General features: G+C 42.7%; 2 protein-coding genes across 2 annotated transcripts in view; both read left to right on the top strand.

Annotated features, from left to right (window-relative positions):
* The window catches only part of LOC128469660 (visinin-like), a 56,568-nt gene extending 42,710 nt beyond the window's left edge, over positions 1–13,858 (top strand). Inside the window, exons 2-3 of the mRNA XM_053451480.1 lie at positions 2,905–3,016; positions 13,363–13,858. Coding sequence (XP_053307455.1) covers positions 2,905–3,016; positions 13,363–13,448 — 198 coding nt within the window. The 3' untranslated portion in view covers positions 13,449–13,858. The remainder of the gene's footprint in view (positions 1–2,904; positions 3,017–13,362) is intronic.
* The window catches only part of RPL28 (ribosomal protein L28), a 111,277-nt gene that overhangs the window by 46,475 nt on the left and 38,266 nt on the right, over positions 1–26,536 (top strand). The gene's annotated exons all lie outside the window — the stretch shown is intronic.

Below are 26,536 nucleotides of genomic sequence, written 5' to 3'. Positions count from 1 at the left end.
AAAAATGGTTTTGAAATAGCAAAACGCTTCTTGTACTTAATGCTCCATAACGTGCAGAAAAAAGCAAAAAAACATAAAAACATTGGGTATTTCTAAACTCAGGACAAATAGTAGAATATATTTAGTAAGTTTTTTCATTAGCTTTTTTGGATGAGTAAAAGATTTTTGGGGTAAAAGTTAGAAAATGTGTTTTTTTTTTAATTTTTCATCATATTTTATTATTATTTTTTTATGGGAAATTAGATAATATTATCAAAACAATGGTATCTGAAGAAAGCCCTTCTTGTCCTGAAAAAAACAACATATAATTTGTGTGGGTTCACTAAATGAGTGAGGAGAAAATTACATCTAAACACGAACACCGCAAAAGTGTTGAAACAGCCTCGGTCCCAATGGTACAAAAGGTAAAACACAGCCTGGTCCTTAAGGGGTTAATACAATACATATATTCAAGGGGTATGACAAGACGAGAATTGACAGACTAAGACAAACCGATACATTAGGTGGAGAGAGCCCTGCTCGCAAGCTTACAATCGTGAGGGAATGGGGTGACAAACATAAGGCACAGAGAAAGTGTGAGAGGTAATGTGGTAGTTGTATTAATGACAAGTTCTAGAAGCTAAGATGGTATGCTTCTCTGAAGAAGTGAGTTTTGAGATGTTTCTTGAATGTTGGGAGGGAGGGTGAATGCTGAAGGTTTGGTGGAAGTAGATTCCCGAGATATGGGGGAGCCTGATCTTGTAGATGGGAAAAGGGAGAGTTGATAAGTGAGGAGGAGAGCCTTAGCCCATGGGAAGAATGTAAGGATTGAGTAGGAGAGTATTGTAGGTATTTGCTTATGAGGGCAGAAATGTATGGTGGGCCTTATATGTTAGTACCAGGATTTTAAATGTAATTCTAAAGGTTATAGGGAGCCATTGGAGGGTTTCAAAGAGTGGGGAAGCAGAAGAGGAGCGGCGTGCAAGGAAGCCTAGCAGCAGCATTTAGGACCGACTGCAGAGGAGAGAGTCGAGACAGTGGAATGTCAACCAGAAGAGTGTTGCAGTAGTCAAGACGGGAAATGATAAGTGAATGAACCAGAGTTTTTGTGGATTCCTGGGTGAGGAATGGGTGGATGCGAGAGATGTTTTTTAGGTGCAAGCGGCAGGATCTGGCAAGGGACTGAACGTGAGGGATGAAGGAGAGGTTACGAGTCAAGGATGACCCCAAGGCATCAGGCCTGGTTAGTAGGAGAAATAGTAGTGTTGTTAATGGTGATAGAGAATTCAGGTAGTGGAGTGGAGATGGAAGGAGAGAAGATAATGAGTTCAGTTTTAGAAAGATTAAGTTTCAGGTAGCGTTGCGACATCCGTGAAGAAATAGCAGACCAAGCAATTGGTAATACGGGACATGAGAGATGGAGAGAGATCAGGAGAAGACAGGTAGATTTTGGTATCATATCTATATCTATTTATATATATATATATATATATATATATATATATATACATACAGCATTGTGTGTCTTTATTTGCCTGTCTTGACGCAGAATGGGTACAGACAGAGCCCTGACACACTCAATTCAGTCCTACCCAGGGACTTTTATGAAGAAAACAAGGTACTCTAATGTACATACCGGTATACTTTTTTATAATTAAATTAGATTTTTACTATTTTATAATACAATTTTATTTTATTTTTATTGTTTTTGCCAATGTATTTTAGACATTTGAGGTATAAATATTTGTCTTCAAGTAGTGTTATTTCCCTAACCATTTCCTTTCAGAGTCAATACCAATTATTTTAAGTAAGTGACAAAAGAAATAAACGTAATAGGCAAAGTAAAGTATAGCTATCATGTACACAAACAAAAAGTAGCAAAAAAAAGATTCCTGAATTATTGTCAAATGAGACAGCATTTATAGGATAAAAGCCTCAGATTATTTTAATGGACATTGGTTATGAAATTATGTGACTGGTCATAGCAAAAGGTGAAAATGTTACTGAAGTAAATGACACTTTAATAGGCTGCACATGTTTAATAGTCATGGCTTGATGAACACAGACCCCCAATAAAAATATCCCTAAAACAAATTTGTAGTAGGGGTTTATGTATACAATGGGTAGGAGTCTAGAAGATAAACAAAAAATGTGAGGGAAATTAGAAATATGCCTAGTTTATTCCTGGTTACAGTTACATCTGGAGCATTAAGCAAAATGTATTTGCGTTACAATGTAATGATATGTTTCATTCCTATATATATTACTGTATTTGCTCAATTATAAGACGACCCTGATTATAAGATGACACCCCAAAATCTGAATATTAATTTAGGAAAAAAAGAAAAAGCCTGAATATAAGAAGACCCTATAGGAAAAAAGTTTTACTAGTAAATATTAATTCATGTAAACTATTTTTTCATATTTAATGAAAGCTATGATTGAGAAAAATATTTTTTTTGTTTTTATTTGCCAACCTGCCCCCCCCCAGTTATGCACATCTGCCCCCAGTAGATTCTCCTCTCTGGCAGCCGGCGCTCGGTGATAGATGCCCGGTGTAAGTGACGGCAGCAGCTGAGGTTACCAGACAGGAGGATCCAGGTCCCCTGCAGCGCTGTGGGGGATCTGAATCTTAGTCTCATAGTCAGACCTCATTTGAGGTCTGATTAGAAGACAACCTCGATTATAAGCATTTGCTCTGAAAAAAATCATGCCTTATAATCGAGCAAATACGGTATAATGTCATGGGAAACGAGTGTGGTAGTTAGAGCAGAAAATTAATTAAAACATTGTGAATACATAATATGTAGCAAGCAATAAGGGTGTACTTTACTCCAGATCATAATTAACCATGATGTTAATTTCTCTACATTCTCAGAAAAAGGAATCACTTTAGGTTACAGCTAATTATTTGGTTATTTACAGGCCATATTCAAGATGATCCCAGAACAAGAACAGAAGAATCTGCCTGAAGATGAAAACACTCCACAGAAAAGGGCCGACAAGTTATGGGCCTATTTCAAAAAGAGAGACCATGGTAATTAAAGAAATTATGACACTCTTACAGGGTTGTTCTTTAGGGAATGTGTGATGAATAAAGCACAAAGACAAGTGTATGGAAACATTTGTATTAATATTGAATTAAGTCACACAGCCACACGGTTTTCTGTCTCAGGTTAAGCATTTTGTGGAGGGGCCGGTGATGATTCAATGGTTGTGGTGCACATTTGTACTAATTACGAAGTTAATGGCACATGTTGAGGTTCTTAACCCTTTTGTGACAATGGCTGATTTTATTTTTTGTACCCTTTGTGACAATGGCTGTTTTAACATTTCTGTGCTTCTCGTGTTTAGCTGTAATTTGATTCTTTGGTTTACTGAACCAACACAGGTTATATTTTTTTTTCAGGACAAGAAGGGCTTTCTTTAGATGCCATTGTTTTGATTGTATCATATTATTTACTATAAAGTATAAAATATGGTGAAAAACTTTTACTTGAAAAATCTTTTACGCATCTATAAAAGCTAATAAAAAACCCAGCTAAATAGATTCTACTATTCGTCCTGAGTTTAGAAATACCCAATGTTTTTTTTGCTCTTTTATTCTTCCCCCCCATGTGCTATTTCGGGTATCTTTGAAGCTGGCCAATGCAATTTACCTTATCAAAACATATATTTTTGAAAACTAGACACCCCAGGGTATTTCAGATGCTAGTATTTTAACTATTTACATGCACTAATTCTACCACCAGTCTTTGTCAAACTTTGTGGTAGTCAGTTTTTTAGCGTTTTTTTTCCCACACACATTTTACTTCAGGTATGAATTAACAGGTCCCCTATGTGTGTTCAGTAACATCTCCTGAGTACAGTGATACCCCACATTGCCTGGCTGTTTGGGGGCAAAAGGGCCACATTTTGGGCATGCGCATTTTTCAATGTTGAACTTTGACATTTGGTGATCCACTGCCCATGCCCTATTTGGTACATCTTTGAGCCGGGCCATTTCAGTGTGCCCTATAAAACCATATATTTTTAAAAACTAGACACTCCAGGGTATTTCAAATGCTGGTATTTTAACTCTTTGCATGCACACACATTAAACCACCAGCATTTTTTCAAAGTTTGCAGTAGTATTTTTCCCCACACACGTATGTTCAGCAACATCTCCTGAGTACAATGATACCCCACATGCATGGGTTTGTCGGGTTTTTGGGGGGCTAAAAGGCCACATTTGGGACATGTGCATTTTTCTAATTGGAAATTAGATGTGTGTCATCCTTCCCCCTGTGTTAATTGGGCATTGTTGAACCCCATCAAATCATACATTTTTTAAAAGTAGACACCCCATGGGCATTTAACATGCCAGTATTTTAACTCTTTCCATGCGAGAATAGTTTTAAGCTAAAGCACTAATTTTAGGACATGCTAATAAAAATATTTTTTTATATATATATTTTTGCCTTTATTTTATTTTTCTTAAATTTTTTTGGAACTTGAAGGTTCCCCTGATGGTGACATCAGTGCGAAATTATTTTTACATTTTACAATATTTTTTTTTTTTAACTATTTTTCTTTTCTTCTTATTTTTTTAATTTGTTTTACTAATCACATTGTGATTAGAAAGCTGGGCTCCATTGACTTGCATGGTGGAATGCAGTACCTGTATTCAACCTGCAAGGGGAGCCAGAGTTCTCAGGAGGGTCTGGAGAGACTGGGAAACTTTATTCTTTTTACAGGACGTGCGAGTCATCTTGCGAGTGGACAAAAACACTCGCAGCGGCGGTTGTGACCGTTCTCAGGAGCAGTTATAGAGCATCCTGGGGTGGGTATTCAGTGTCGCTGAATGCCTTGCTATCGAGGCATTTCAGCAACACCATTGAAGTTTAGGAGGCGATCCTTGATCCCCTCTTAAACTCTATTAAAACGTTGATGCCCCGGGGAGGCATTACAGCAATACTGTTTGGGTGCAGAAAGCGAACGGAGATCGCTTTCTGCACTTGTTTGAAGTCATGACGGTCCTGGCATGTCAATTGTCATTAACCCTTTGTTTTTAGGTGACGTGCCTGGACCATCAATTGTTATTAAGGTGTTAAAAAAGATTACAGACACTGGGTTAGGGCAGTGACTTCAACGGTTATGTTTTCTGAAAGTGGCAGTTTAAGCAATGAACGGCTGCGAAAGTGGTATAGGATGGAGAAATCTGGGTTCTTAGTCTACAAACTCTACAGAAGTAATGTGCTGAACTCTAGGGCAGGTTTACAAGAAGGCAAACTAGGCAACTGCACTCAGGGCCCCTAGTCACAAGCCCCAATTACTTGTTCTTGTGTAAATTATGCATGTTTCTACACTGCACAGCATGAAAGCGGTAATTCTTGTGTCAGGTGAATAATCTGTCTGCCATATAGGGGGTTAAAAAGCATTTCTGGAGGCAGAGTGGCATAAAGGGGGTTAAAATGAATATCATGGGACACTGCCTCCAGAAAAGCCTTATTATGCACACCATATAAACACACACCCCCTTTTAAGACGTGGGATGAAGTGCTGAGGAACGGCCATTGGGCGGCGCGGTGCGTGCACTCCAGCCCCTTTAATTTCATTAGGAGCCGGCGGACGGAGGAGGCGGCTTTCAATCCCGGTGGGCCAGTCCGGCCCTGGCTCTGGGCACTCCCCCTCCTGCCAATCAACCTGCCGGTCTGCCCCTGGCCCCTGCAAAAAATACAGATACCGGCAGGGTGCTCTAAATACCGGCTGTGCCGGGGAAATACCGGCCAGGTGGTAACCCTACCGATAACAAGGAGAACCCCCAACGAAACAGAATGGCGAAGCCCCACAAATCTTGGTAAGATTGGCTCATTTGTTTGCTTGGCAAAGAAAATGTGGTTAAGGTGCATTGATGAGTCCATGAATCTAACAGATGTTAGTTATTAAGTACCATATTTGCTCGATTATAAGACGACCCCCCAAATCTTAATATTAATTTAGGAAAAAAAGAAAAAGCCTGAATATAAGACAACCCTATAGGACAAAAGTTTTACCAGTAAATGTTCATTCATTTAAACTATTTTTTTTTATAAAAGCTATGATTGAGAAAAATATTTTAGGTTTATTTCCTTCTATTTTCCAACCTGCCCCCCAGTTATGCACATCTGCCCCAGAAATGCTTTATAGGGGATGCCACTGTGCCCCATGATATGCCTTTTAACCCTCTAAATGCCACTGTGCCCCATGATATGCCTTTTAACCCTATATGCCACTGTGCCCCATGATATGCCTTTTAACCCTATATGCCACTCTGGCACTTAGAGGGTTAAAAGGCATATTATGGGGAAGAGTGGCATATAGGGAGGTTTACGGCATTTCAGGAGGCAGAGTGGCGTATAGAGGGTTAAAAAGGCATTTCTGGAGGCAGAGTGGCATTAAGGGGGTTAAAAGGTATTTCACAGAGCACCCTGCCTCCAGAAATGCCTTATGCCCCCCATTTAACACCCCCCCCCGCCCTACTTACCGGTACTTCTGAGACTCCTGTCATGTAGCTGGGGCAGCGTGTAGACTCACGCTGCAGCCGGAAGGAGGCGTGGCTAGCAGCGGGGGTTGTCTGCGTGCATCGCGCAGACATTCCCCGGCTGTCAGAGATCAGAGTTCCCCGCGACGGCGCCGGTGCGGGGAACTCTGATCTTTGACAGCCGGGGAAGGTCTGCGTGATGCACGCAGACAACCCCTGCTGCTAGCCACACTTCCTTCCGGCTGCAGCGGAAGTTGTATACGCGAATCGCGTAGACATCTACACGCTGCCCCAGCTGCACACCGGGGACTCTGAAGTACCAGTAAGTGGGGCGCGGGGGTTGAGACAGGAGGATCCAGATTCCCTGCAGCTGCGGGGAATCTGGATCTTAGTCGTCTCATAGTCAGACTTTGAGGTCTGATTATGAGACGCCCCCGATTATAAGACGAGGGGTATTTTTCAGAGCATTTGCTCTGAAAAAACCTCGTCTTATAATTGAGCAAATACGGTATTATAAAATGTAAACTCCCCCAACAATCAAGACCAGGATGCAAGAGGTTAGATACAGCAAAAGAAAAAAAGGCTATAGTTAACCATGTCAGAGAGATCTATACCATAAAAATCCTACCTCAGATCACTCTAAAACTGAACGTTTTATAATATTTTTCAAAATCTGAACAAAAACACCAGCCTTTAATAGAGACGTACAAAGATGAGGAAAATACAAATGAAAGGGCTCTGTGGATCTCAAGCTATTTCTGCTGAAAGGCTGGTCCACATATCCACAACCCCTCAGTAAAATAAGTCTTCCTTATATTAAGCAAAACCTTATTACATTAAATAAAAGTACGCATCTCAGGGTTCTGTGGACCTCAAGTTACTGGACTGAATATCAGTATGTGCTACTGCTGTTGGAGCAGAACCTGGTTCCCAAAAATCAACTAATGGGTTGAATAGAAAACTAACTTTGTTAAATAGAAAACTAAAGTTTTCAAAATTTGTAGATTTTTGCTTTTATTTTATTTAAGGAAGTTCTACTTAATATCAGAAAGATATACTTTCCTGAGTGGGTGGTAGACAGAGCAGTATGGCAGAAGTGGTAGAGGCAATAATACATTAAGAGAATTTAGGTAAATTAATTCTTATTGCTTTTCAGAACAAGAGGATCAAAGGGAGAGGGATGGGGAGGACAAAATAAAAGATAAGGGCAAAGGAGGAGATTCAATAAATTGAAATTGAAACAATAATTGAAAAGATAACATTGCCACTGAACAATCCATCGACACATTAAGGGAATTTAAACATGCATGGAATAGGCACATGGCTTCTGAATCTAAGACAAGACCAAGGACTGATTATGGTGAAGTCTTTACAAGCAGACTAGAATTCTGATCTGCTGTGAATTTTTTTTCTGTTAATCTAGAAAAAAAGTTCCAGGGACACTTTGCCACACATCTTTCTATAATACATAAGTATTGAAGCTAAACACACACTTTACAAGCGCGGGGAACAAATGTTATTAAACAAATACATCTTATAAAAACTACCCAACAGAGCATAATTAATATGCAAATAACCCAGGCAGACCAGCAACAGCAAAAACGAGCCCCCACAAGCCCATGGAAGCCTACAGGAGTGATCAAAGAGACTCCCTGCAATCGCCGGTCTATAGACCAGCAATTGCGTCGCAGCTGCCAGAGGCAGCTTCAGGGACAGGGGGAGAGGGTTCTTCGGCCTCCACATGAGTGTGGAGACCAGCCCCAACCCTCCCCTGCTGCCTGATCGCTCCATGAGAGCAACAGTGCATCGTTAACTCTTTCAATGCCGCTATGTGTATGACACAATAGCGGCATTGCAGGGGTTAACATTTATCAGCTCCAATGGAGCATCAGCATTGAAAGAGTAAAAAAAAATTATTAAAAAAAATAACAGCACTGACCTGAATGTCCAGGGCGCTTCCAGGTCAAATGCTGTGAGTTTAGTAAGTCCTCTGATGATGATCAGATCACTCCTGGCCAATAGGAGTGATCTGATCATTATGGCAGCCCCTGGATGACCCTTAGAAAGAGAGAGGGGTCATCTAGGGTAATTGCTGAAAAAAAATATTAATTAAAAAAAAATACATAATTATTACCTGATCACTTGTCGGTGACATTTGAAGTCACTGATTATTGATCGGTCTCCCTGGTCAATGTCAGTGGCCTAAACTTGTCACTAACAAGCCTGAAAACTGTCAAAATTATCCTAGTTGAGCACCTTGACTTGTCTACTGTTCATAAACATATACTTTTATGGGGTAATTTAAATTGGGGGCTTCCAAAATGTCCCAAATGGGATATGGGCCCAGTAAACCAATTTCTGAAAATGTGCGCATGTTCCAGTTATGGCCTCATGGCTTCCTCATAAAATGCATGAACCATGCATATGAGGCCTTGTTGGAATCATGGGATGTTGGTGAACAAAATGTGGTGTTTTCTTCCACTGTTGCACATATGCTGTGCAATAAATAAATTGCAACATTGAAATGTATGCGTTAAAAACGCAATAAAATTTTTTTCTGTGAACTTTGCCAGACATCAATGAAGAAATGGCTGCCTGAAAACTGTCAAAATTACCCTATTTGAACACCTTGACTTGTCTGCTGTTCATAAATAGCAGTAAACCCATTTCTGAAAATTCCAAATTTGAAAACTAAAATGCGCATGTTCCAGTTTTGCCCTCCTTCCTAGCTTCCTCAAAAAAATGCATGAACCATGCATGTGAGGCCTTGTTGGAACCGGAGGATATTGGTGAACACAATTTGGTGTTTTTTTCTGCAGTTGCACATATTCTATACAAAATATAATATGAAATCTAAAGCAACATTGCAACATATGCAAAAAAACAAAACAAATATAAAAATACCTCAAAATTTGGCAGCAATTGGCAATAAAATCCCTGTTTGAAAAGTGTCAAAATGACCCTAGATGTACACTTTGACTTATCTACTGTTCATAAACATATAATTTTGGGGGGATAATCAGTATCTGTGACAACTATTGAAAAAAATTACCGTATTTGCTCGATTATAAGACGTGATTTTTTTCAGAGCAAATGCTCTGAAAAATACCCCTCGTCTTCTAATCGGGGTCGTCTTCTAATCAGACCTCAAATAGAGGTCTGATTATGAGACTAAGATCCAGATCCCCCGCACCACTGCAGGGGACCTGGATCCTCCTGTCCCCCCCCCCGCCATTTAACACCCCCCCACACACACACTTACCGGTGCTTCCTGCTGTATTGCCGGGGCAGCGGGTTGACGTCTACGCGATCCGCGTAGACAACGTCCGCTGCAGCCGGAAGGAGGTGTGGCTAGCAGCAGGGGTTGTCTGCGTCCATCGCGCAAATCCTTCCCCGACTGGTATAAGGCATTTCAGGAGGCAGAGTGCTCTATTAAATGCCCCCTTTAACGCCACTCTGCCTCCTGGAATGCCTTATACCTACCTATATGCCACTCTGCCCCATAATATGCATTTTAACCCCCTAAATGCCAGAATGGGATATAGGGGTATAAGGCATTTCTGGAGGCAGAGTGGCACATAGGGGGTCAAAAGGCATACCATGGGGCACAGTGGCATATAGAGGGTTAAAAGGCATATCATGGGCCACAGTGCCATATTGGTGTGGCAAGCCTGGGGGCAGATGTGCGTAACTGGGGGACAGGTTGGAAAATACAAGGAAATAAAACCAAAAAAAATATTTTTCTCAATCATAGCTTTTATTAAAAAAATAGTTTACATGAATTAACATTTACTGGTAAAACTTTTTTCCTTTAGGGTCGTCTTATATTCAGGCTTTTTCTTTTTTTCCTAAGTTAATATTCAGATTTTGGGGGTCGTCTTATAATCAGGGTCGTCTTATAATCGAACAAATACGGTACATTTTGAAAACGTGATGCATGCCTTGCAATATTTGCCCTATACTGGTCAAAATAGATGAAAATCCTGGCCATATTGGGTGATTTCCAAATCAGGACAAGTTAATGAATATATTTTGGATAATTTTTTCCCATTGGTACAATGTGTGTACAATTTGTATGTATACAAAACTGTAAAAAAAATTGTTTTTTTAATGTGGTTTCAAATGAAAGCCCTACTTGTGCTGAAAAAAACAATATATGCTTTGTGTGGGTGCACTAATTGATAAGAGAGAAATTACAGTTGAAGAAAGACATAGCAAAAACACAAAAATGGCTCTGGTCCTTTAGCGACACCTTAGTATCAAAATCCCTGTCCTGAAGGGGTTAATGCTGATGACTGAGGGTTAATTTAATTAATTTAATAAAATTAACTGAAGGTGCAGTTAGAGGTAAAGGGGGCAAACTAAGGGGAATCTAAATCCTGGGGGCAGTGAAGATTATTAATGTATTTATTTATAAAAGTATGGTATCAGTGATATTCTCTGTAAGATACGGATCCCTGTAAGATTCAAATCATTTGAATCTTTGAATCATTCGAATCTTTGAATCTTTGGACGACTCTCTGACTCCATGAGTCACAGGTCCTCTGTGAATTATTGAGTTGTAACCTGATCCCTGAGTCTGTGTCTGAGTGCTCTGCAGATGACTCACTCTAGGATCAGGTTACAACTGCATGATTCACCGACTGAACTGCTACAAATGAATTGTTCAGTCTACTGAACTGATTCATCCGGATCACTAAAAAGAATCGAATCAAATGAACGATTGGTTCATGATCCGGACATCACTACTCCTGTTGCTTTCTTCTCTGCAGCTGCACACTTTGCAGTTGCAACACAAGTAGTTTCCAAATAAAAAGGCCCATCTGAATTCCATCTCAACCAAAAGGGCAGGAAACAATATTCTTTGTTCTAAAAACCAATGAGCCAAACTGAAACAGAAAATTATTTTGGCCTTGTGCACAAGTCTAATAGGTGCCATTAGCTCCTAGTTGGTCCCTGTGTTCTGTCTTCTCTGGTTAAAATATAGTGGTTCCACCAAGCAAGCCCTTGCCCATTGCGTTCAACACTATGTTGGCAGGAGATAACAGCAAGGAATTCGATTTGTGTTTCTATGTTCTGTTACCCTTAAAAATCCAGAGGTGTTGCCCAATAAGGTTTTTTTATTTTGGATCCTGTTGTGTTATGACTGATGGTACTGGTGGTGTGTTTCCCTCTAGAAGGGTAAGCAGCCATGGCCAGGGACCTCTCGGTCTACAGAGTCCAACCTCCAGCATCCAAATAATTACATTTTAAATGTTTTAGCAATCTATATAACATCTAAATAAAAGGTAAAATAGATGACACAACAGTAAATACCGTATTTGCTCGATTATAAGACGACCCCGATTATAAGACGACCCCCCAAAATCAAAATATTAATTTAGGAAAAAAACAAAAAGCCTGAATATAAGACGACCCTATAGGAAAAAAAGTTTTACCAGTAAATATTAATTCATGTAAATATATTTTTTAAATTTCCTTTTATTTGCCAACCTGCCCCCCCCAGTTATACCACTCTGCCCCCAGAAATGCTTTATACCCCCCCTATTTGCCACTCTGCCCCATGATATGCCTTATACCCCTATATGCCACTCTGGCATATAGGGGGTTAAAAGGCATATCATGGGGCTGAGTGGCATATAGGGGGTTAAAATGCATTTCTGGAGGTATATATGCATATCATGGGGCTGAGTGGCATATAGGGGGTTAAAATGCATTTCTGGAGGTCCAGAAATGCATTTTAACCCCCTATATGCCACTCAGCCCCATGATATGCCTTTTAACCCAGCATGTACTGGCTGCCTTGGCTTGATAGGAGTGTGATTGCTGCTAACAGCAATCACACTCCTATCAAGCCAAGGCAGCCAGTACATGCTGGAACCTGGGGATGATAGTAGTGGGATTACAGCCTCCCTATGCCATGCTACAACCCCCACCCCCCTTACACATCCATGCTATCACACACAAACACACATTCACAAACATTTAAATACTCATTCATTCCATTAATCACACATACTTCACACATTAATCACACATACTTACCCAAAAACCCTCCCCCACCCCCTTACCTGAACTGCAGATCTCTCACTCGAAGACTTCTGCAGGGGACCGGCTGTACCAGCAACTTCTCTGGCCCCGCCCCCAGAGGAGGGAGGGGGAGATAGAGTTCTGTGAGGAAGCTACAAGCTTCCTGTCCTCCTGCTTCTAACGGAAGAGACGCTGCTCGCGACCGGTAAGCAGCATGGCCCCAGCCATTTTTTTGGGGTCTGATTAGAAGACGACCCCGATTATAAGACGAGGGGTATTTTTCAGAGCATTTGCTCTGGAAAAAACCTCGTCTTATAATCGAGCAAATACGGTATGTTATATTATCTGTCTTCAAATTATGTGATCATTATCCAGGTCTCTGCTATCACACTGACTTGGGAAAATCCCATTTAACATCAGAGGCCTAAATCAGTGCCCAATGGGGTAAGACTCATGGAGTATTATTTTTGGCTCTGTGTAAAGGAGAACGTCCACATTCCTGATTTACAGGGGAAGCGGGGCGTGTCAAGACCCTGCTCCCGCGACCCGAAGGATTCGGGTCTTGACCCGGAGAACTGGAGGAGCAGCGCTTACCCAGCAATCTCCGGGTCAAACCCGGAGAGTTCCCGGGTATGCTCTGGTGACACTTACATTATTTAAAGCACTAGGTAGACCAACTAGCCAAACAGTTAGTGACCCCCAAAAATATAAAATGGTTAAGTGTCTTTATATTTAGATCTAAACATTAAATGTTATATTTTTACCATTGAGGACCCCACTTGTCTGTAATTTGTAATAGTGTGACTCTGACAATATATATTTTTAACCTTACTTTTTTTCTTGCTATCTAGATAAAATCGCTGAAGGCGAATTCATTCAAGGAGTTATGATGAATGATGAAATTATGAAGCTTATCCAGTATGACCCAAAGAAGTAAACACTAAAGAAAGAAGAGAATAAGAAGATCCTGAAGAATGCCAAATAGCTTAGCTTAGCTTTTTGTATGTGGTGTTCATATGTTTTTCTTTCTTTGTAATTGTGCTATTTCTACAATTAAAAATAAGAAATTCCAAAATAGACATACTAAAGATGGCACCAAGTTATAGAATCAAGCAGCTGAAACACAGTCAATAATGTGTTTTTCCTAATGTAAACAATGGACTGCTTAATTAAATCAAAACCTATATTTCTAGGGTAATCATGTCTACAAATATTACTTTAATATTTAATATTTTTGTTTGTTGGTACTTTAAATTATTTAAAATATATATATGCTGATGAGGACACTGTTCAAGTAATTATGTCTTATAATAAACATGTGGATTTCTCATGTATAGAAACATAGAATTGCAACACATTCATTCAGTCAAGTCGCCTTCGATGCTTTCATCTTTAGATGCGGAGAAAGCGTTTGATAGAACACATTGGGGCTATCTGAGGGAAGTTTTGACTAGGATGACCCTGCCTACACCGTTTATCACTGCTGTGTTCGCATTGTAACGCAACCCTACAGCAAAGGTTTCGGCCTCGGGATATGAATCTGATACTTTTGCTTTGACTAATGCAACAAGGCAGGGTTTCCCTTTGTCGCATTTACTCTTTATCTTAGCAATTGAGTCCGTTAGGTAATCTCAGGCTATAGAATGTATTAAGATAGGAAAAACTACACATAAAATAGGTTTGTTTGCAGACAATGTTATTCTTTCTTTGTCTGATCCTGCCTCTACACTTCCTTCGATATTTGAGTTGTTACAAAAGTTTGTAAATAGTATCATACTATAAGGTTAACACTTCTAAAATGCAAGCCCTATCGTTTTATGTGCCAGGACCTGTGTTGGCAGCTTTAAAGAATCAGTTCTCATTTGATTGGAGAGAGACATATCTTTTCTTTTTGGGTATCTACCTTACCAAAGACCTGTCAAAAATGCACTATAATAATTTAGCTAGGGCATGGACAAATATGAAAGCAGATTTTTAATTGTCTTTAGTGGGTCGAATAACTGCGATAAAGATGAATATCCTCCCGAAATTTCTATACTTTTATTCTATACTATTCCCCTAACTATACCTATGTCCTTTTTTTAAAATGGTCCATTCTAATCTATTGGGTTTCATTTGGCGTAATAAATTATGCAGGATTAAATTGGCCACTCTATAAAACCTTAGAAATTGTGGTGGACTAGGTATTCCAGATTTTATGTGGTATTACTATGCTACTAACGCTGCCTCAATTCTAAATGGCTAGTAATGGAAAATGAAAGAGTATCTCCACATTCTTTATGTGAACTAACTTGGCTTCCTAAAGGTAAAATACCTATTGTTAGCAAAATGTTCCCAACAACTAAATTAGCTTTAAAGGCTTGGGATATTTTATTTTCAAAGGCCCATTCCGGGAAATATCGGTCTAGAGCAATGCCCCTGTCCATATTAGAAAACCATTCTTTACAAACTTTCCCTAAAAATTGGCAAATTTACCAAATTACCCATTTGGACAATTTTTTTCTGGTAATTCTTTACTAACTTTTAAATCATTGAAAGAGAAATTTGGCCTACCAGAGGGTATGGAATCTGAGCAGACCTTGATTGTGACTAAATTGCAGGACTGCTTTCAGGTTCCTGTGTTGGGCCAAAAAATTGGAGAATTGCAATTATCATCCTTGGATATCATCCTTGCATTCATAGTCCTTATCAAAGAAATACAATTTCTCTCTGTTATCAGTCACTAATGGGCAATTTTGTCGAGAAATTAGATTTTGTGCTTGCATGGGAGAGGGAACTTAATTTACAATTTGATTTGGAAACATGGTTTTCAATAGTGTCAGCTTTGAAGGGCATCACACAATGCTCCTATCATCTGGAAATAATTTACTGCTGGTACCTTACTCCTGCTAGGCTCCACAAGATGAACTATTCTATAAGCGATAGATGCTGGAGAGGATGTGGGGGTGAGGGTACCATGTCCCATGTATGGTGGACTTGTGCGACAATTCAGAAGTTTTGGAGGGATGTTTATAAACTTGTGAGCGATATAGCACCTTTTATAGGCCCCTTTTCCCCAGAACCTTTGTTACTCAAAATGCTACCGACCACAATAACTAGGATTGATAGGATACTAATAGGGCATGTTTTAATTGCAGCCGCATCAGTTCTGCCCAGATATTGGAAGTCCTTTGTTGTTCCTGCTGTTAAGGAAATTGTTTCCCTAATAGTGGAGAATAAAGGGTATGAACTGGCAATGCGACGTCCCTCAACTCGTGTAAACAAACTCAGGTACTTCTGGGATACATGGGAAGCTAATATTTTGAAACAAACTCCGTAACTTATTTTTTTATATTTTTCTTTCTCCTGCACTCATTAAAAACAACCATGGTATTTAAATATGTATGTTTGTGTATATGCCTATACTGTACTAACATTTGACTTTATGATACTGTCATTCATACTTATGTTTGATGGATGGAGACCCATTCCCTTTCCCTCCCCTGTTTAATCTTGTTTATCCTCTTATTTTATTGTTGTTAAACTTTAATAAAATATATTTGAAAGAAACATAGAATTGGACAGTACATAAGAACCATTCGACCCATTTAGACTTCTTATTTTTCCTGATAAAAAGCACACCTGCACATGATATTTCACAGACATCTTAAGTGACGCCAAAATCATAGGAATTTATTGTGATGATTACACACATTATTAATGTATACTTTATAACAATTAAAAAACAGACCAAAACTGTAAACTAAAAGAATACAAAGAAAAATACTCTACTTTATAAATATCCTCTGCTGGAGCCTGGCACCACCCATTTGATCCAGGAATGATGTATAAAACATCTCCACTCAGACCAGGGCACTCATACGTAGGAAGAGAATCATTAATTTCTAACGATAATTTGTTTTCCCTTAGTCCTAACGGCAGCACAAGAGGGGTATTACTGCCCCTGTGAACAATTAGGACAGGTGGAAAATTAATGATTTACACAATTAAATAAGCAATTAACCCCCTTATCCCCACCTATAAAGGGAACTCCCCCCCTAACCACAGTGTGCTATAACAAGAATAATAAAAAAAAAATATAAGAGGGAGGGATATTAGTGTGCTGCTGTTAGGACTAAGGGAAAACAAATTATCGTTAGAAATTAAACGATTCCCTTACGTCCTAACCGGCTGCACAAGAGGGGAAGTAGCTAGAAGATCACCTATGAGGGAGGGTCTTCCGGCTGAACGACGTTCAGAACAGACCGCCCAAAAGCAGTGTATTCCGAACGTCTTAAATTTAGCCTATAATGGCTTATAAAAGCGGAGTCAGAACTCCAGAAGGATGCAGCACAAATATGTTGAAGAGGGATGAGGCCCCTTTCAGCAGCTGAGGTAGCTACCGCTCTGGTAGAGTGAGCGCGGACAAAGGCGGGAGGAGGCAAGCCTTGAGCTGAGAAGGATTCTCTGATGGCTTCCTTCATCCACCTGCTCAGGGATGGTTTAGAAGCTTTAGATCCTTTGTTCCAAAAAAAAAACTGTAGAAAGAGATTCATCTTTCCTGAAGACACCGGATCTTTGCAGATAGATCTGCAGACATCTGGGGATGTCAAGAGTATGTAGAAGAGATTCTTCTTCTGTTGAAGGATCCGGGTGAAAAACAGGTAGAGAAATGACCTGATTAATGTTCTGAAACGAAGGAAACTTCGGTAAAAAAGCTGGCAGGAACCTTAGGAGAACCCTATCAGGCAGGAATAGGGTGTAAGGCTCAAAGGCACACAGAGCTTGCAACTCACCAATTCTCTTGGCAGAGGTGATCGCCACTAGAAAGGCAGCCTTCCAGGAAAGGTACTTCATGTCCACGCTTTCCAATGGCTCGAAGGGGGGGGGGAGCATAACCCCCTGAGCACAACAGTAAGGTCCCATTGAGGGACTGGTCTCAGGATCTTAGGTTTTAACCTTTCAGCTCCTTTAAGGAACCTCCTGATAAGGGGTTCTTGGGACAGAGGTTTCCTAAAAAAAAAAAAAAAAAAAAAACGATATGGCTGAGGTGTGCACTCTGAGTGTAGAGGGAGCCAGGCCATCTTGGAGGAACTGTAATATGGAATCTGAGAAACCCACTTAGTTCTTCGCACACCATAATGAAAAAGAGCGTCTAATCCGTTGTAAGCTCTAGCAGTAGACTCCGCTCTCGAATGAGACAAAGTCCTCAAGACCCCAGAAGAAAGTCCACTATCCTTCAATAGGGAGCTGTCAACCTCCAGGCTGTCAGATTGAGAATTCTCAGATCTAGGCGAGAACCTGTTCCCAGAAACACAGGGTTCTCTGATATTGGAGGCTTCCAGTACAGACCCTGACTCATCTCCATGAGCTGGGTGAACCATGACCTCTTTGGCCAGAATGGAATTATCGCAATAATCGAGGTCTGGTCCTGTCTGATCTTCATCAATACCCTTGGTATCATGGAAATTGGAGGGAAGATGTAAGCCAGTCCGAACCTCCAAGGGATGGACAGAGCATCTATCGCCCAAGGATTGTCCTCCCTGTATAGGGAGCAGAAGATCTTCATCTTGGCGTTGAACCTTGTAGCCATTAAGTCGATTTCTGGCATTCCCCACCAAAGAGTAATTTGATGAAATACTTCCTGGTTTAGTGACCATTCGCCTGGAACACTGAGACCCCAACTCAGACGGTCCTCTACCACATTGAGAGATCCCCGAATGTGGACTGCAGAGAGGTGGGAGAGGTCCTGCTCTGCCCATGATAGGATCATTCCCACTTCCTTGTTGTCTGAATGAACTCTCACCGCTTTGCCGCAGATTTGAGGAGCAAAGTGAAGGAGTGCCAATCTGATTGCTCTGAGAAGTTTGAAGACATAAGGCTCTCTGGACGGACCAAGTACCTTGTACTGGAATGTCCTCTAGATGGGCTGCATCCGTGGTCAACAGAATCCAGGCTGGCTGAATCAAGGACCTTCCATCTTTCAGATGCTCCCACCAACTGAGGGAGTGACAGACTTGAGGAGACAGGGTGCACCTTTTGTTCAACCCTAATGGGTTGCGATTCCAAATGCCCAAAACTTCTGATTGGAGAGGGCTGTGACGGAAGCCTCCATCACTGGGACCACTGGAGAGGCCTGACTGCCGGCCTCCTCCCTATTGACTATGGGCCCTGGGTTTGTAGAGACTTCTGTGGCTACCCCCAGCAGTATCATCTCATCACTAGCTGAGGGGATTATCTCCAGCAGACAGCCAGGGTCTGCCACCAGGGAGTGACCACCATTGTTTTAGTCTAATGTATAAATCAGTCTCCCCCACCTATTGTATCGTTAATCCCGTTACTGCCCCTGTTGTCTCTGGGAGGCAGATTAAGGGGGTGGTTTGTGTCCCAATATCTTGTTTTATGTTAATGTGTGTTTTGCTGGATATATCCAGCCCTGTGTGTGAGAAATAAATCAGTCTTCGTTTGGTTTTACCCTACACTGAGTCTCGGCTAATGACTGGGGAACCGGGGAAAGTGTGTTGTCCCAGGCTAAGGGAGCACAAGACAGCGGAGGTAGTCGGTCGGACTAGCCAGCTCCGTGACAAGGGCGTAGGTGCCAAAGGGCCCAAGGGACTGCATGCGCAGTCGCTGACATGTGCCCTAACATCTTCATAAGCATTCTGATGGACACCGACTGAGAGGTCCTTAGAGAACTGGCGGCTCTGACAACCCGATTGTGTCTGTCGAGAGACAGAGAGAGAGTCATCCGGGTCGAGTCAATTATGAACCCCAGAAACTTCCTGGAAGTGGATGGAACCAACTCGGACTTTTGGAAGTTTACTATCCACCCTAACTGGTGGAGAAAAGCCAGAGCCTGCTGAAGATGAGAATACAGAATTTCTGTAGAAGCGGCTTTTAGAAGCCAATCGTCTAAATATGGGACGATTTCTAGGCCTTCTAGACTCAAGATTGCTACCATGGCAACTACAACCTTGGTAAAGGTATGAGGAGCAGAGGAGATTCCGAAGGGAAGGGCAGCAAACTGAAGGTGTTTCACTTCGCCACAAAGGGATACAGCCACACGCAGATACTTCCTGTGAGCTTGGCAAACAGGAACATGAAGGTAAGCGTCCTTCAAGTCTATAGAGACCATCACGTCTCCCGGCAGTAAGATATTTATTACAGAGTGGATGGACTCCATGCGGAATTTCTTTCTCGCTATGAACTTGTTCAAATAGCGAAGATCTATGATCATCCGCCAGCAGTGGCGACTCTAGAAACAATATATAGGGGGGCACACATGATACCACAGTCAAACTGGGGGGGCATTCATAATTTCCACCATTAAATCATACCACTGAGAAAATATATATATATATATATATATATATATATATTGCCAAAAGTAATGTGCTATGGAATGATACTTTTGTTATTAGACTGACATAATACTCGGTCATTCAACATGGGAAGCCTGAAGCCACAATTTAGTACGACTAATACTTGAAATAAATATTATACCATAAATAACACAATACCTTAACTTTTCCACTAAATGATTTCAGGGCCTTGAATGTTTTGTCCCCTGAAGTCACTACAACTTCAGGAGGGCATTTTATCTCTGGATAAGTATAAATTAAATAATTCCAACTGCCAGGAAACAGATAACCAAACACACACACCAACACAAGCTCTGTCACACCGACACCCAGACACACACACCAGGACAGGCTCTGTCACACCGACACCCAGACACACACACACCAGGACAGGCTCTGCCACACTGACACGCAAACACACACACCAGGACAGGCTCTGCCAAACCAATACCCAAACACACACCAGGACAGGCTCTGCCACACCGACACCCAAACACACACACAGGACAGGCTATGCCATAAGGACACCCAAACACACACAAACCAGGACAGGCTGTGCGGCACCAACACCTATACGCACACACACCCCAGGACAGGCTCTGGTACACTGATAACCAAAAACACACAAACAGCAGGACACAATCTACGTCACTGACATCTACATCAGGATGGATTTTTCACACTGCATTGTTGTTTATACCCCCTTAGTGTTTTTGACCCTTGTGTATTGATGCCCCAGCCAGCACCCTTTTAATTAATTAATGTGGTGCCCCCACACCTTTGTATAATCGCCTCCAGCCACCACTATTTGTATTAATGCCCCCAGCAAGCCCCTCCTTTTATTATTGATTTATGTGATGGCCCATCACATATACGCATTAAACATGCATTTTTATCTACATAATGAGTACTTATCTCTTTGAAGTAAAGACTATGATTGAAACATGATTTCAAAATTACAGCTGAACTGGCAGTTTCGTTAATATTAGTTCCTGCTGCTGATATATATATATATATATATATATATATAAATATTGGATCCTGCTGCTGACCTCAAATAGATCTGATTATGAGACTAAGATCCAGATCTCCCGCACCGCTGCAGGGGACCTGGATCCTCCTGTCGCTCCCCCCCCCCATACACACACTTACCGGTGCTTCCTGCTGTATTGCCGGGGCAGCGATCCGCGTAGACAACTGTGCCCCATTATATGCCTTTTGACCCCCTATGTGCCACTCTGCCTCCAGACATGCCTTATAACCCTATATGCCACTCTGGCATTTAGGGGGGTTAAAAGGCATGTTATGGGGCAGAGTGGCATATAGGGAAGTATTAGGAATTTCAGGAGGCAGAGTGGCATATAGAGGGTTAAAAGGCATTTCTGGAGGCAGAGTGGCATTAAGGGGGTTAAAAGGCATTTCATAGAGCACTCTGCCTACAGAAATGGCTTATGCCCCCCATTTAACACCCCCCCAAAAAAAACTTACCGGTGCTTCTGACTTCCGGTGTGTTGTCCGGGCAGCGTGTAGACTTCCGCTGCAGCCGGAAGGAGGTGCGGCTAGCAGGGGGGGGGGGTTGTCTGCGTCCATCGTGCAGACCTTCCCCCGCTGTCAGAGAGAATTCCCCGGTGAGTGCCATCTTTGCCCTTCCACAATTACACATCTATGATACACACATACTCATTAACTCATGCTCTCCCTCATTCAGACTATTCATCCACATATTAACTCATGCTCTCCCTCATTCAGACAATTCATCCACATATTAACTCATGCTCTCCCTCATTCAGACAATTCATTCACACATCAATACATACTCTCACGCATTCACACAATGCATCCACACATTAATTCATACTCACTCATTAACATGTACCCCCTCTCCCTCCCTTATCACTTTCTACCCCTTCTGCCTCCCTTATCACATTCTACCCCTTCTGCCTCCCTTATCACATTCTACCCCTTCTGCCTCCCTTATCACTTTCTATCCCTTCTCCCTCCCTTATCACATTCTACCCCTTCTCCCTCCCTTATCACATTCTACCCCTTCTCCCTTCCTTATCACTTTCTACCCCTTCTCCCTCCCTTATCACTTTCTAACCCCTCTCCCTCCTCTTTCCCTACTCACCCCCTTTGTATTTCACTCACCCTTAAAGTCCTGCGGCGGGAGAACGAGGCTTCTGTCTTCACTCCTGAGTGCCGGATATGATGTCATATACCGGCGCTCAGTATGAAACGCCGGCACTGCGGCGGAGGTAGAGGCCTCGTGGAGGAGAGTGAGGGGGGCCGAGCGGTTGCTAGGCGCCCCTCTCTCTCCTCCGCGTCCAAACACAACAAAAAAAAAGCGTTTCAGGCTGCCCAGGACTTAAAGTCCCATTGCGGGACTGTCCTCGGCAATCCGCTGGATAGTTCCAAATTCGGCGGGGGGGCAAGGAATAACCTAGGGGGGGCAAGGAATAACCTAGGGGGGCAATTGCCCCCCCCCCTTGCCCCCCTGTTGCGACGCCACTGTCCGCCAGTCTCCTGTGATCTTGGGCACTAGGAAGACTGACGAAAAGCCGCCGGATCCACGCTCTTCTGGAGGAACTTCCTCCAACGCCTTCTTCTGTATATAGGCGTGGATAGATGCCTCTAGCGCGAGAGAATCCTTGTCAGAACAAAATTCAGAGGAGGTAGGGAAACAAAACTTATTTTGTAGCCTGACCGGACTACATCTAACACCCAGAGGTCTGGTATGGACCTCCCGCAAGCCTCCATAAAAAAAGATAGACAACCTCCCACCAGGGGGTCTAGCACTGGAGGAGGGGTTACCTCCGGACTCTCTGGCGCCAGACGTCCTTTCTCTTCTCATAGGACCCGCGGGAGCGACCTGCTCCTCTCTTCTGAGTCCCCTGACGCCATTGGGATCTAGAAGGTCCCTGGGACCTGGATCCTCTGGACTGTCTGCCCCTCCCTCTAGAAGCCTGCTGGAGGAGGGATTTGCCTTTCTTGTTAGAAAGGCCCTCCATGATCCTGTCCAGCTCACTGCCAAACAGCGTGCCAGGTTCATAAGGCAACCCACAAAGCGAAAATTTGGAGGCGTTGTCTGCTTTCCAGGGTTTTAACCATAGGGGTCTCCTTGCAGCAGCAGATAGCGCCAAAGATTTGGAGGCTAGCTTCAGATGTTGAGGCGCAGCATCCGAAAGGAATTCCACAGCCAGTTTAGCCGTTTTAAACTGCTTCAAGATATTGTCTCTTGGAACACCTGCATCAATATCCGACTGGATTTGAGACATTCTGGTGCGCAGAAAATGAGTAACCTCACTAAAGGCTATAGCCACAGAAGCTGAGGCAGAAGCAGCCACATAATTGTGGCGCAAGGAACACTCTGCGCGCCTATCCATGGCATCGTGTAAAGAAGATCCTCTTGGACATCTTGGCGATGGCCATATCGACTTTAGGGGGAGGACCCCATGGGCGCTGCTGGTCTACATTAAGCGGAAACATAGATTTGAACCGCTAGGTGATAACCAGACCTTTTTCCGGGAATTTCCATTCAGTCTCCATTAACTTAATGAGAGACTCATCCACTTTGAAGGCCCTTTGCCCTCTAGAGGTGGTTTCTGGAGCTTCCTTAGGGTCAACATCCTGGTCCCCTGACTGGATGGACTTTAGTAAGTGTTGGGTTTTCACAATGGGAAACCAGAACGGAGAAGCAGGTTCTTCTTCTTCAGAAGAGTCAAGCTCATCTACAGAGAGATAAGCGTCTTCAGACATAGGGGGCAACCTAGGAGGGTACTAGGCCCTAGGTCTCTTTATCTGGAGTGTATCCTCAAATCTCTTGATAGAGGATCCAACAAAATCTTTAACCCAATCATATCACGTATATTGGGTTCTGCTTCAGGGGGATCTCTGCAACTCGAGCAGCAACTATAAGGGTAAGCATCATCAAGAGGTGTATCACACCCATGGCAGGTAAAATGCCTGCGCTTGGCAGTGGACTTGCGCCCCTCAGGAGCAGGAGCCTCTGGAGTATGGGATGACATCTGCAAAAGAGATGACCAAAATAATATAAAGAGTTTTATTAAACATAAAAATCTTCTTAGTTATACCTACCCTGAGATTGAAAATGCAAGGGAAGGATAACACACAAAGCCAAAGATAGACAGGAGACTCTGGGAAGGTTAACTAATAGCTGTACCAAGAGACAGCCTAAAGGACACTAACAGGCAGGGCCGGCCCTATAATGGGGCAGACTGGAGCAATTGCCCCAAAGGGGCAAAGGGGCACCGAGTGGTTTTCGCTTACCCGCTCGGCGCCCCTCTCTCTCTCTCCTCTGCGGCAAGTCTCCCTGTTCGGTCCCGGTGCCGGCTTGTAATGCAGAGCGCCGGAAGTGACGTCAATTTCCGGCGCTCAGCATTACAAGCCGGCACCGTGGCAGAGCAGGGAGACTCGCCGCAGGACTGTTTAAAGGTAAGTACCGGGGGGGGGGAATCGTAGATTATGGCGTCGGCGAAGTTTAAAATGCCCCCCCCACCGGCGTCGGCAAGGGGGGGTGCGGCGTTTTAAACTTCGCCCCAGGCGGCGTTAAGTCTTCGGCCGGCCCTGCTAACAGGTTAATATAGACTGGCAGAGAGCCAAAACGGGAAGCCACGCCCCCCAGAAGTGACATCAGATGCCACAATCCAAGTAAGAACAAGCTTTCTATGGGATTATTACTGCTGCTGAAGGAAAATAAATGGATTCCTCCCCCTCAACAGCTAAAACGAGTACAGGGAGGCATAGAGAAACTCCAGAACATCACAGCCTAGATCAGCAGACATGAAGATAAGCAGCTGGGAGGAGACATCCAAACCAGTCAGGTATAGATCCAGCACAAACACACAGATAATGCTGGGTGAAATGAGGCCGTCCTGCAGCACAGCAGGGCAGCAGATAAACATAGGATACACAATCCAACAGGAGGTCACCTGAAAAAAAGTAAAATAAAGGTTAGCAAGTTAACACAAGGTCTCACACAGCGTGGTCTCTGTCCCACCTGTCCCAATATGTCCAAAGGACAGGAAAAAAGCACACTGTGGTTAGGGGTGGAGTTCCCTTTATAGGTGGGGTAAAGGGGGTTAATTGCTTATTTAATTGTGTAAATCATTAATTTTCCACCTGTCCTAATTGTTCACAGGGGCAGTAATACCCCTCTTGTGCTGCCAGTTAGGATGTAAGGAAAAGGGTATATAGTACCGAGCTGTACAATATCGAAACAAATATATCATTATTGAATGCACTCACATACAAAATAGGCACTGATAACCAGCTCAAATGCAAAAACAAATTTAGAAGTATTAGTTACCGGTACACAGCCTCTTGTAGAGTCGGCACATGCAATAGAAACTTCCCCTCAACAAGTAAAACAACGGTTCGGGATATTGCCGTAATGGTCAGAGAGATAAAATACCATATTTGCTCGATTATAAGACGACCCTTATTATAAAAATATGATTATTAATTTATAAAAAATTATTGAACCTATATATAACATAAGATAAGAGGATTGCCCTAAAGAAAAAAGTTTTACTAGTAAATATTAATTCACATGTAAACCACTTTCATATTAAACAAAAGCTATGATTGAGAAAATGCATTTCTTGTTTTTATTTCCTTTTAATTGCCAACCTGCCCCCAGTTATGCACATTTGCCCCCCAGACAAGCCTTACACCCCCCTATATTCCACTCTGCCCCCAGATATGCATTATACCCCCTATATGCTACACTCTCTGCCTCCCTGATATGCCACTCTGCCCACAGATAAACCTTCCGCCAGGACTACTATGACTGAGCACCGGAAGGTCATGTCTTGCTGGTGCTCCGTCATAGAAGCCCTAGCGGAAGCGGAGGTTGTCTGTGAGTATTGTGCAGATGTTCACTGGCTGCCAGAGAGGAGGATTCATGCTGCAGGGGATCTGGATCTTTGTCTTATAGTCAGACCTATATTTGAGAATACACAAAACAAAGAAATAAAGTGCTGCGCAAAATTTACAAACAACAATACAATTTGTGTGGAAATTAAATAATACCGTATTTGCTCGATTATAAGACGAGAATGCTCTGAAAAATACCCCTCGTCTTCTAATCGGGGTCGTCTTCTAATCAGACCTCAAATAGAGGTCTGATTAGGAGACTAAGATCCAGATCCCCCGCACCGCTGCAGGGGACCTGGATCCTCCTGTCTCACCCGACCCCCCCCATCATACACACACTTACCGGTGCTTCCTGCTGTGTTGCCGGGGCAGCGGGTTGACGTCTACGCGATCCGCGTAGACAACGTCCGCTGCAGCCGGAAGGAGATGTGGCTAGCAGCGGGGGTTGTCTGCGTCCGTCGCATAGACCTTCCCAGACTGTCAGAGATCAGAGTTCCCCGCACCGGTGCGGGGAACTCTGATCTCTGACAGCCGGGGAAAGTATACGCGACGGACGCATACAAACCCCCGCTGCTAGCCACACCTCCTTCCGGCTGCAGCAGAAGGTGACGTCAACCCACTGCCCCGGCTGGAAGCACCGGTAAGAGAGGGGGGAGAGCGGGGGAAGGGGGGTGAGAGAGAGAGAGAGAGAGAGTGTGTGTGTGTGTTAGTTAGTTAGTTAAATGGGGGTATAGGGTGTGTGTGTGTGTGTGTGTTAAATGGGGGCATAGGGCATTTCTGGAGTGGCGTT

Source organism: Spea bombifrons, chromosome 12 (assembly GCF_027358695.1).
Source record: "Spea bombifrons isolate aSpeBom1 chromosome 12, aSpeBom1.2.pri, whole genome shotgun sequence".
Lineage (NCBI taxonomy): Eukaryota > Metazoa > Chordata > Amphibia > Anura > Pelobatidae > Spea > Spea bombifrons.
The sequence above is the reverse complement of the archived record's forward strand: the minus strand, read 5'-3'. Positions and strand labels throughout refer to the sequence as shown.